The sequence below is a fragment of the Lepidochelys kempii genome, chromosome 14, assembly GCF_965140265.1.
Source record: "Lepidochelys kempii isolate rLepKem1 chromosome 14, rLepKem1.hap2, whole genome shotgun sequence".
NCBI classification, from domain to species: Eukaryota; Metazoa; Chordata; order Testudines; family Cheloniidae; genus Lepidochelys; species Lepidochelys kempii.
This window is the reverse complement of record NC_133269.1, coordinates 40,121,511-40,133,271: the sequence shown is the minus strand read 5'-3', so window position 1 is coordinate 40,133,271 and position 11,761 is coordinate 40,121,511. Positions and strand designations below refer to the sequence as shown.

At 50.2% G+C, this 11,761-nt stretch overlaps 1 protein-coding gene across 3 annotated transcripts; it reads left to right on the top strand.

Annotated features, from left to right (window-relative positions):
• The first annotated feature begins 3,664 nt into the window (after positions 1-3,664).
• LOC140897865 (uncharacterized) lies at positions 3,665-8,479 on the top strand. 3 transcript variants are annotated; one of them, XM_073311055.1, is made up of 3 exons: positions 3,665-3,791; positions 4,416-4,529; positions 4,820-6,822. In XM_073311055.1, the coding sequence occupies exons 1-3, from the start codon at positions 3,665-3,667 to the stop codon at positions 6,685-6,687; spliced, it is 2,109 nt and encodes a 702-aa protein (XP_073167156.1). In that variant the 3' UTR covers positions 6,688-6,822. The 3 variants fall into 3 exon arrangements, 1 of the variants encoding a protein (XP_073167156.1); XR_012154839.1 differs by lacking the exons at positions 4,416-4,529; positions 4,820-6,822 and adding an exon at positions 8,188-8,479 and having other exon boundaries at positions 3,711-3,791; XR_012154838.1 differs by lacking the exons at positions 3,665-3,791; positions 4,820-6,822 and adding an exon at positions 8,188-8,479 and having other exon boundaries at positions 4,455-4,529.
• Positions 8,480-11,761: the final 3,282 nt, after the last annotated feature.

The following is an 11,761-nucleotide window of genomic DNA, read 5'->3' as shown; positions in this document are numbered from 1 at the left end:
TTGTTGCCCAGTCACCCAGTTTTGTGAGATCCTTTTGTAGCTCTTCGCAGTCTGCCTGGGACTGAACTATCTTGAGTAGTTTTGTATCATAGGCAAATTTTGCCACCTCACTGTTTACCCGTTTTTCCAGATTGTTTATGAATATGTTAAATAGGACTGGTCCCAGAACAGATCCCTGGGGAACACCACTATTTACCTCTCTCCATTCTGAAAACTGACAATTTATACCTACCCTTTGTTTCCTATCTTTTAACCAGTTACCAATTCATGAGAGAACATTCCCTCTTATCCCATGACTCCTTATTTTGCTTAAGAGCCTTTAGTGAGGGACCTTGTCAAAGGCTTTCTGAAAATCTAAATACGCTATATCCACTGGATCTCCTTTGTCCGCATGCTTGTTGACCCCACAAAGAATTCTAGTAGTTTGGTGAGGCATGATTTCCTATACAAAAACCATGTTGACTATTTCCCAACAAATTATGTTAATCTATGTGTCTGAAAATTTTGTTCTTTACGATAGTTTCAACCAGTTTGCCCAGTACTGAAGTGAGGCTTACTGACCTGTAGCTGCCAGGGTTACCTCTGGAGCCCTTTTTAAAAATTGGCAGCCCTTTTTAAAAATTGGCATCTCATTAGCTATCCTCCAGTCATTTGGTACAGAAGCTGATTTAAATGATAGGTTACAGATGACAGTTAGTAGTCCTGCAACTTCACATTTGAGTTCCTTCAGAACTCTTGAGTGAATACCATCAGGTCCTGGTGACTTATTACTGTTTAGTTGATCAATTTGTTCCAAAACCTCCTCTAATGACACCTCAATTTGGGATAGTTCCTCAGATCTGTCACCCAAAAAGAATGGTTTGGGAATCTCCCTCACATCCTCAGCCATGAAGATTGATGCAAAGAATTCATTTAGTTTCTCTGCAATGGCCGTATCGTCCTTGAGCATCCTTTAGCATCTCGATCGTCCAGTGGCCCCACTGGTTGTTTAGCAGGCTTTCTGCTTCTGATGTGTTTATTACTTTTGGAGTCTTTGGATAGCTGTTCTTCAATTTTTTTTTTTTGGTCTTTCTCATTATATTTTTACACTTCATTTGCCAGAGTTTATGCTCTCTTCTATTTTCCTCATTAGGATTTATCTTCCACTTTTTAAAGGATGCCTTTTTGCCTCTCACTGCTTCTGGAGAGAGAGCAGCAGCGGTGCTGAGGCAGAGGGAAGCTGGAGCAGTCTGGAGCTGGGTGCAGGGAGCAGCTGAGGGGTACGAAGGGGGGACCCTGGGCAGTGTGGGATGACATCATGTTTTCCTTTCCCATTTTTTCCTTAATTTTTATTACCCACTATTTAATAAATTGTATTTGTTCTGAACTCTGTACAATCAGGGAAGTGTCTGGAGTGAAGAGAGCACCCCAGACTGGGGATCCGACACCCTAGCCTCTGTTCTGAGTGATCGCAACAAGATTGGGGGTGAAGGTCCCTCAGGAATCCTGGGCCCAGCCTTGTTGGGGTTTCAGGGACTAGCGTGGAAGGGAAGTCCTCCAGGTCAGGCAGGCCTCGAGTAAAGGGAGTGGGAGCCAGGACTCAGATCCTTCTGCTATTTGATTCCATTGGGGAGGTGTATAAGCCAATAAAGTTCCCCACAATACCAGGAGTGTTCCCCAGCCTTCCTTACTTCTGTACCTATTTATTGGTTTCTCCTAAAGTTAATTAGGATTATAGGAGGAAGTGTCAGAGCGGCCACCAGGGAGAGTTGTTGGCCACACTGTGAGGCCACCAAATTTGGCCGTGAGAATCCCTGGGCTAGATGCTCATGATGGTCCCCGTCTGACCTTAGAGCCTGTGAGTCCAACAGATGCCAGACAGAGAGAGGCAAATCGCGGGTACTGGGTTTATCGCTAGGACCCAGGAGGAGCTGGGTGGGAGCGATCGCTGAAGTCCCTCATTCCCCGGCCGCAGGAAGTGACTCGCAGCCGCTGCGGGGACTCTGGCTCCCGGCGAGATCCCCGCGCCCCGGCGGCTGGTGCTGGGAGCCCGGAGCCCGGGCTGCAGCCGGGAGAGGGGAACCTCCAGCCGGGCCCTGCCCGCTGCTCCCCGGGAGCCTCTCCCAGGGCAGAGCCCCCAGCCCGGCCAGGGCCCCTTCCCGGCCCGGCCCCTGCCCCGGGGGGCCCCGCTCGGAGGGAAGGTAAGAGAGACCCTCCCATCCCCCCCTTGCAGCGGCCCCCCCCGGTCACATCTGGGCTGCAGGGGGAGGAGGATAAAGAGGGGCCGGAGGCGGGTGCAGGGGATGCCGGGGGCAGGCTGGGATGGGGGCAGGGGTGCACGGAAGGGAAGATGGGGCAATGGAGGAGGATCGGGGACTGTGGGGCTGAGGGGAGCGTGGTCGGGAATGGGGGAAGACGTGAGTGGGGGGCACAGCGAGGGAAAGGGGGGATGTGGGGAGGCGGGCGGGGGGAGATGCCCAGGCAGCTTCTCCGCCCCATGGGACACGAGGTGGGAGGGGCGGAGAGAAGCTCTTCTGGAACTGGTCAAACCAGCTTTGGGAGTGATCAGGGGACTAACCCCTCAGGGTGCAGAAGCTACAAGGAAAAAACCCAGCGTCCCGCCCCCTCCCCCACGACACACACACCCGGCTCTCAGTGTATTATTGTCAGACACCCCTGTGGTGGTGGGGGCTGCCCAGGGCCCTGGTCTGATTTCCCTGTAGGGTTCAGATCTCAGCCACACCAGAGTCAGACCGGAGTCACTGCTGGCTCAGGCAGGGGGGTGCGCAGATGGGCCAATGGGATCAGCCTCTTCCTGCCTGTCCCTGGGGGCTGCCGGGGGAGTCCAGGGCAGCTCAATCTTCAGGTGATGCCACCAGAGGGCTCCGGCTATTGGTAAGGGAGAGGGGTTTACACTGTAATGGGTGGAAATCTCCCAAAGTGGCCCTTTTGGTTCTTTCCTTTTTTTTAGCATTTGGCTCAGAGATGCTGTTACTGGGAGGGTCTGAAGAGTCCGGGGGGAATCGGGCTGTGATATGGACAGAGGACCCTTCTGTAACCTCCCTCTCGCCCTGACAGGCTGAGGAATCACGTCCACGTTTCACTAAAGATCGGCCAGTCTTCCAGGGGACAGAGAAGGGAAATGGCTGTGTTGGAGCCAGCTCAGGTAGGGGAGTCTCAGGGAGCTGCTGGGCAGGGGAAGGAGGAGACAGGGTTTGATAAACCTACTGATTTACTAAATAGGCCCATTGTGGCAGGGAAAGAAGAAAGGGACATTCCCCCATTTCTCAGGCAGGATATAACCACCTCGGCAGGGCTGGGAACATTTTCCAGGCTCCCAGTGCTGGAGCCTGACCCCACTTGCCCAGGGCTGCTGTGAAATACAAAGGGAAGCTGTCGGGATTCCTGTCCCTGTCCTCAGCTCAGAGCTCTGCTTCCTGTCCCAGTCTGTGGCTGGCAGGCGTGTGGGAAATGAGAAGATCCTGGCGTGCTCCGTGTGCTGGGGCGGACAGGGAGCTCTCACCTTCTCTGCCCCCTGAAGACTCCTGGCTGCTCTGAGCAGGGTGTGGGTGGGATTCTGCTACTCTGGCCCTCCCACATATTCACGTTTATTTTTCCTTTCCCATGAGTAGTGGGATTGTGGCTGGGGCAGCAGGTGCTGAGTGGGGGACTCTTGGTGTTTCAGATGCCGGTGACCTTCGAGGAGGTGGCTATTTATTTCACCCAGGGGCAGGGGGCTCTGCTGGACCCCACTCAGAGAGCCCTCTACAAGGACATCATGCAGGAGAACTACGAGATGGTGTCCTCGCTGGGTAAGGGATTCCTGTCCCCTCAGTTATTAGAAGCTGTGGGGTCTGCATGTCTTAATGTGGTCAGGTTCTTCGCTAGTCAGTTAGAACAGTCAAATGGGCTCCATAATGCACAGCTGCCATGTGAGAAATATATGCATTTCGGTGCCCTCTCCACTGGGACATGTGAGTCAAAACCCAATAGACAAGCTAAACCATCCCCACCCCTCCAGCGTTCAAAGGGGCATAAATCCGCATTGTCTTGTCTGTGTTGTTTCTTGGCTGCACATACAATCTCTGTTCATCTCCCTCCTTGGGAATAGCTCCAGGCATGGGGGGGGGGCTGTGGGCTCTGCAGGTTTAGAAAGAGGCAGGGTCTTAAGTGCAGACCTGTGTGTGAGTCAGCAAGGCCCCCAGAGCGCACAGATCCTGGGAACGCCTAGTGAGGGTGTAGAAATAATTCAACTCACCTCCCCAGACAACGTCCTCTGCGCAAGGGGACTCAGTGACCCTGTTCCCATCCTCTTGGATTCCACCTTCCTCCAGCAGAGCACAGGGACAGGTTCCACTCACGGAACGTCCTTAGTGACAGACCCTCCACCAATGGTCCATGCACCCTGATCCGGACTCATTTCACCTTCTGCACAGGATTTCCCATTCCCAAACCTGAGCTTATCGCCCGGCTGGAACGAGGGGAAGAGCTGTGGGTGTCCGATCTCCAGGATTTCAAGGACAGAAGGCTTCTGAGATGCACCAGCACAGGTGAGGCCTGACAGAGAAATTCCATCTAGGGAATGAAGGAAAAAGTTGAGAATCCCAAAATATGATGTGAGTAACGCCCTCAGTTCTTCTTCATCTCACCGAGAGCAGGGCTGTGATCAGCAGATATTGCTCACGCCATTCCACCCTTCCCGTCTCTCCTTCCTTGTAAGCGTTTGGGTGGGATGTGGAGGCAGAATCCAATTGCTCAGTCTTTGTGTTGGCTTTTCCCTCAGTGCTATTCCTCTTTCTCCCCAGCACAATGACTCCTCTCTGGATTGTGTCTCTCCCAGCAGGTGCTGAGCGAGGGAGTGAGAAGAAGGAGGGGAATCATCATGAGGCAGTTCCTGGGGAAGTGGAACCACTGGGGACCTTTTTGGGAAGAGCTGAAGGGAATTTTTCCCCTTGCTGGAATCAGGGAGAAGCCTGGGGAAATTGGCACAGGACAAAGAGGCTTCTGATAAACCAACCCAGGAAGAAAGTGGATGAATCTATTAATGGTGGGGGAGGAGACGAGAATCCCAGAGAGCAGCAGACAAATCCCAAGGAAGAGACACCCTGGCACTGCCTTGAGTGTGGGAAAGGATTCATTGTGAGATCACAACTTGTTACACATCAGACAGTCCATACGGGAGAGAAACCATTTCAATGCTTGGACAGTGGGGAAAGCGTCAATAAGTGCAAAGATCTTAATAATCATGGTAGAAGCCACACTGTAGACCAGCCCATTCAATGCGTTGAATGCGGGAAATGTTTCAGTTCAAAGTCAGCACTAAATTCACATGAGAAAAGCCACACAGGAGAGAGACCCCATAAATGTTTGGACTGTGGAAAAAGTTTCAGGTGGAGGTCGGCGCTTGTTAATCATCAGGCAGTCCACACAGGAGAGAGACCCCATAAGTGCTTTGATTGTGGGAAAAGTTTCATATGCAAGTCATATCTTGCTAATCATCAGGCAATCCATAGAGGAGAGAGACCCCACAAGTGCTTTGACTGTGGGAAATGTTTCATACGAAGGTCAAACCTTGTTCAACATCAGGCAATTCACACAGGAGAGAGACCCCACAAGTGTTTGGACTGTGGGAAAAATTTCATACAGCGGTCAACCCTTGTTAAACATCAGGCAATCCACACAGGAGAGAGACCCCACAAGTGTTTGGACTGTGGGAAAAGTTTCAAGCGGAAGTCAGACCTTGTTAATCATCAGGCAATCCACACAGGAAAGAGACCCCATAAGTGCTTGGAGTGTGGGAAAAGTTTCACATGGAGAGCAGGCCTTTTTAATCATCAGAGAATCCACACAGGAGAGAGACCCCATAAGTGCTTGGACTGTGGGAAAAGTTTCAAGCGGAAGTCAGACCTTGTTAATCATCAGGCAATCCACACAGGAGAGAGACCCCATAAGTGCTTAGACTGTGGGAAAAGTTTCACATGGAGGTCAGACCTTGTTATTCATCAGGCAATCCACACAGGAGAGAGACCCCATAAATGCTTGGATTGTGGGAAAAGTTTCATTCAGAGGTCACACCTTGTTAAACATCAGGGAATCCATACAGGAGCAAGACCCCACAAGTGCTTGCACTGTGGAAAAAGTTTCATAGAGAGGTCACACCTTCTTAATCATCAGGCAATCCACACAGGAGAGAGACCCCACAAGTGCTTGGACTGTGGGAAAAGTTTCATACAGAGATCAAACCTTGTTAAACATAAAACAATTCACAAAGGAGAAAGATCCCATAAGTGCTTGGACTGTGGGAAAAGTTTCAAGCGGAAGTCAGACCTTGTTAGTCATCAGGCAATCCACACAGGAGAGAGACCCCACAAGTGTTTGGACTGTGGGAAAAGTTTCACATGGAGGTCAGACCTTGTTAATCATCAGGCAATCCACACAGGAAAGAGACCCCATAAATGCTTGGACTGTGGGAAAAGTTTCATACAGAGATCACACCTTGTTCAACATCAGGCAATCCACACAGGAGAAAGACCCCACAAGTGCTTGGACTGTGGGAAAAGTTTCACTTGGAGATCAGCCCTGGGTTATCATCAGAAAATCCATACAGGAGAGAGACCCCACAAGTGCTTGGATTGTGGGAAGAGTTTCATACGGATGTCAGACCTCATTAAACATGGAAGAATCCACACAAGATGTAAACTTCTGTGATGCATGGCAAGAAAGGGTTAAGCAACTTGTATGTAATTGACTCAGATTCAACTTTTAGACAGAGATTTGAAAAGTGTTTCCGCCTTCATTAAGCTAGAGTTTGAAATGTAAACATGATAAAGACTTGGAAGAGGGGTAACTGTCATGGTCTATGTTTAGCTATATCTTTTTAGAGGTTAACAATTTATGCAAAGGGTTCCTGTATTTTGCTAATTCAGAGATTATACCCATCACCCATGTCACCTGCCCCATTCCAGCTCCCTCTCCTTGAAATCACTGAGGTTAGGGGCTGAAGGATGGAGGGAATGTTTATAGCTGAAATCACTGAAATCTGTTTTGCAAGGTTAATATCAGTGAGATCTGTTCCTCTCTCCTGCTCGGATATTTTCTCTGGGGATCCCGCAGACAGAAAGGAGCAGGTGTTACCATCTTGGGTTCCAATCACAACGGTGACTGTCTACACTAGTAATTCTGAAACTGTGGGGCACGTCCTCCCAATGGAGGCACAGGAATATGTCAAGGGAGACATGACCTCTGGCTGGGACTCTTGAAGAAGGAACTGGCCTATCTGGGAGGTGGGGATGAATGCTCAGGCTCTCAAAAGCCAGGTGGAGCAGCAGGGCAGAAGTCAGGGTGGCAATGGGGTGATAAGTCTGCTGTGAACAGTGATATTGAGGAATATCACTTTTCACTCGGTCACCCTTACTTCTGTGCTGCTGCTGGAGGCCTTCAGAGCCGGGCGCATCGCCAGCAGCGACTCTGCCTTTAGAGCTGGGTGGCCATATATGTGCTTGTGAGGGCGGGGGCGTAAATGACGACACACACAAAGAAGGGGGGGCCAATGAAACACTTTTGAGAACCACGGTTCTACACTCTTATGGTCACCACGATTACAAAAGGATAAATCTTCTCCCAAGTATGTCTTGTGAAGTATCCTAGGAAAAGTCATTGCCTGCTGAATATTATTGTCCTGTTAAAATGTGTCTATCAGCACTGTCCATGGAGCTCTGAGAGTTTGCTGTATGTTTCAGAGTAGCAGCCATGTTAGTCTGTATTCGCAAAAAGAAAAGGAGGACTTGTGGCACCTTAGAGACTAACCAATTTATTAGAGCATAAGCTTTCGTGGCTCACGAAAGCTTATGCTCTAATAAATTGGTTAGTCTCTAAGGTGCCACAAGTCCTCCTTTTCTTTTTGCTGTATGTTTTTGTTACATGCTGGAAAGCTGGAAAACGCCCACAGACTCACTCTTTAGAGACAATGGTACCTGCAGACCAGCTAGGTGCTAAGTGGCCATTAATTGCTTAGCTGGCCATTCACCAGCTGTGGAGCTGTGAACAAGAGAGTTACAATTCACCAGAAGGATGGGTGGACGCTCACTTTGGCCACAGACTGATTGTTGCCTGCCCCCTGGCTGGAGCTTGAACCTCAAAGAAGAGAATGGTATAAAAGCACAAGGGAGAATTGCCTCCATTTTCACCTCTCCTCTCCCATCTTTACAGAAGTCAAGGATATGCCTTGAAAGGCCACAGGGGCCTTGGACTGGGGAGGATGCACCAAGGCAGGAAGGAAATCCATCCTGGGTACGAAGAACTGTGAACCGCTTGCAATAGCGGGAGGGTGCGAAAACCTGCTTGCTTCGCATTTTCCTTAGATTGGTCAAATTTAGGATTTAAAATGCATGTTTTAATTGTATAGACTTAACTAGTTCTGACCTTTCACATCTTTCTCCCTTGTGATCCCTGAAAACCTCCTTGTTCCAGTTAATAAACTGATTTTAGTGTTTTGTCTGGACCTGTGTGTTTTTCTTGAAGTGTTTGGGGGGTTTGACTTGAGAGAACAAGGCTGTGGCCTAATACGACCCCTTTGTGGGGGGTGGGGGGATGACCCACTAATTATTGAGTTTGTCCAGCACAGTGAACAGAGTGAGCAGTCCAAGATGCAGATTCCCAGGGTACAAGGCTGGGAGTAGAAAAGTGGCTGATGTTGCTGAGTCCTTTAGTAACTTCATGAGTGTCTTGCTAGTCACAGTCAGTACAGTGCAGCCAGGAGTGAGTTTGAATGCTAGTGGCTGTGTGTGAGCAGAGCGTGGAGGGGTTTGGTGTTCACACAGCGATGCAGCAGGGTGGATTTGATTTAAATGATGATTTAAATCACTCGTCTGGAAGACTCGATTTAATCATTGTATTCTACAGAAAAGTGCATTCTTGGTTTTTATAATCTTAATAGATATTGTACACAACTCAGAGATAGATGTAGGTTGCATTTTTAGAAGGTACACACTGTACATTTTAAAACAGATTTATTTTGAAAACTTTTCAGGTTAGTTTTACAGCTATATCAGACAATGAATGATTGTTTGGTTATTTCATTACATTTATTTGCTTTTGGTTATTTCATTGTTTGGTTATTTCAGTCATGCCACCCTGTGGTGGAGAACATCACCAGACAGACGTTTAAATTGTTTTATTTCATTAAAACAACTACGTTAAGTATTCTGGATTTTTTTCTTCAACAGCAAAGATATAATATTTTAACAGAAAAGCATATGTCCATCATTTCTCACATTAATCTCCAGACTTCTTCTCCTTGTCCAGATCTATTCTGCCTCCAACAGTCTTCTATTCATTCAACTTTTTGAAACTTTGCACTTTTGGAGAGAGGGAAGGGATAGACTCTGTGTACACAAATTTGCAGAGGGACAATAGAGGTGAGGTCTGTTATTTCTCACCTCTCTATATTAATTTATTTTAAAACATTCTGGCTTTTAACAAGCATGTTACCTCTGGAGACACAAAGCCACAGTTTGAGAACTGGGAAATTAAGCATCTCTGATGGGATCTTCTAGACTGAGCACTGAGTCCCATGGGGTAGATGGAAAGATTAACCTAAGTAATCTATAGAGAAGCCTGTGGAACCCCATAAAATTGGGTCCCTAATCCATCAACTATTGGAACTCATGTACAAAACTTTTCTTAAACATTCCATGAATATATTGTCTCATACTATAGAATTAGAATTTACAATCCCTATTCCATGATGAGATATCTTTGAGCTACAAGAAAAGGAGTACTTGTGGCACCTTAGAGACTAACCAATTTATTTGAGCATGAGCTTTCGTGAGCCACAGCTCACTTCATCAGATGTGTACCGTGGAAACTGCAGCAGACTTTATATACACACAGAGAATATGAAACAATACCTCCTCCCACCCCACAGTGGGGTGGGAGGAGGTATTGTTTCATATTCTCTGTGTGTATATAAAGTCTGCTGCAGTTTCCACGGTACACATCTGATGAAGTGAGCTGTGGCTCACGAAAGCTCATGCTCAAATAAATTGGTTAGTCTCTAAGGTGCCACAAGTACTCCTTTTCTTTTTGCGAATACAGACTAACACGGCTGTTCCTCTGAAACCTGTCTTTGAGCTACAATGTATCTTAATTAAACGTATCTTTAGATAAGGTTTTTCCTCAAAAAGCATTTTATCAAAAAAAAAATCCAATTTAAATAAAAACACTGATTTTTGTTTAACTCATTGATTTTTATCCAGCCTGGGAAGCAGTGTAAAACATGCCCTGGGATGGAGAATTAAGCAGTTCAACAGTCCAGATTGTACCCTGGGGTACGTCTCACACCCGCTGTCTCCTGGGCCGCAGCATGGCACTGTTGGGCTTTCATCATCCTGATCTTGAAAGACACGCTAAGCAGGGCAAACCAGAGAAGGGGAGCCAGCGGACATCCTCAACTCCACTGACTTTGATTTTGGCTAAATCCTGAACTCCCCCTGGTACGTGAGCAGCTGCTGGGAGCTTCGGGCCCTTGAAATCAGGGCAGGAGCAGTAGCTGCAATGGCAGCCGGGACCCCCGGGGCTCCAGCGGCGATTTAAAGGGCCCAGGGCTCCGCTGTGGTACCGGTGGCCAGAGCCCTTCACATCACCGGCCTGGGGAAGCTGCCCCCTGCCGGTGCAGTCAGCGGTGTCCCGGCTCTTGCCGGGTCCGCCAGACTGGATCAGACCGGCTTACTTTCACCTCTGCCAGTGGTCTAAACAATTATGCCACCCCCACTTCTGCTCTCTCTCCTTTTGCCTTCCCTCGCTCCCCCCTGCAAATCTGGCCCAGTCAGCTCAAACAACCAGAGGTTTTGGGCCAGTCGCCGGTGACCAGAGAGGCGGTGAGAGCAAGGCCTCTGCCAGCCCAATATGGAGAGAAGTTTGCCGCAGACGGGCTGATCAGCCAGCGGCCGGTGCCCGGTCAGTCCTGCAGGGAGGCTGCGAGCGAGACTGAATGCTGACAGGAGAAGTTTCGAGTCGGGATGACCCCTTACTGCTGGGAGAAGCTCCCCGAGCCCAGGGGCGGTTGGGCCCCCAGGGGGCAGGGGCTGGGCAGGGGGCTGGATTATTGTGGGTTGATCGCTAGGACCCAGGAGCGGCTGGGGGGCGGCTCTGGGGGGAGGATCGCGGGGCTCAGGCCCGGCGCAGGAAGTGACTCGCAGCCGCTGCGGGGACCCTGGCTCCCGGCGAGATCCCCGAGCCCCGGCGGCTGGTGCTGGGAGCCCGGAGCCCGGGCTGCAGCCGGGAGAGGGGAACCTCCAGCCGGGCCCTGCCCGCTGCTCCCCGGGAGCCTCTCCCAGGGCAGAGCCCCCAGCCCCCTTCCCGGCCCGGCCCCTGCCCCGGGGGGCCCCGCTCGGAGGGAAGGTAAGAGAGACCCTTCCATCCCCCCTTGCAGCGGGGCCCATCCCCGTCACATCTGGGCTGCTGGGGGAGGAGGATAAAGAGGGGCCGGAGGCGGGTGCAGGGGATGCCGGGGGCAGGCTGGGATGGGGGCAGGGGTGCACGGAAGGGAAGATGGGGCAATGGAGGAGGATCGGGGACTGTGGGGCTGAGGGGAGCGAGGTCGGGAATGGGGGAAGACGTGAGTGGGGGGCACAGCGAGGGAAAGGGGGGATGTGGGGAGGCGGGCGGGGGGAGATGCCCAGGCAGCTTCTCCGCCCCATGGGACACGAGGTGGGAGGGGCGGAGAGAAACTCTTCTCAGGTTTCTGAGTGATCACGGACTAACCGCCCAGGGTGCAGAAGCT

Bases quoted from the DNA above. Each gene is read 5' to 3' on its own strand.
- LOC140897865 (XM_073311055.1), top strand. From the start codon at position 3,665: ATGCCGGTGACCTTCGAGGAGGTGGCTATTTATTTCACCCAGGGGCAG. The intron at 3,792-4,415 runs GTAAGGGATTCC...CCTTCTGCACAG, and splicing joins CGAGATGGTGTCCTCGCTGG to GATTTCCCATTCCCAAACCT. The intron at 4,530-4,819 runs GTGAGGCCTGAC...TGTCTCTCCCAG, and splicing joins TCTGAGATGCACCAGCACAG to CAGGTGCTGAGCGAGGGAGT.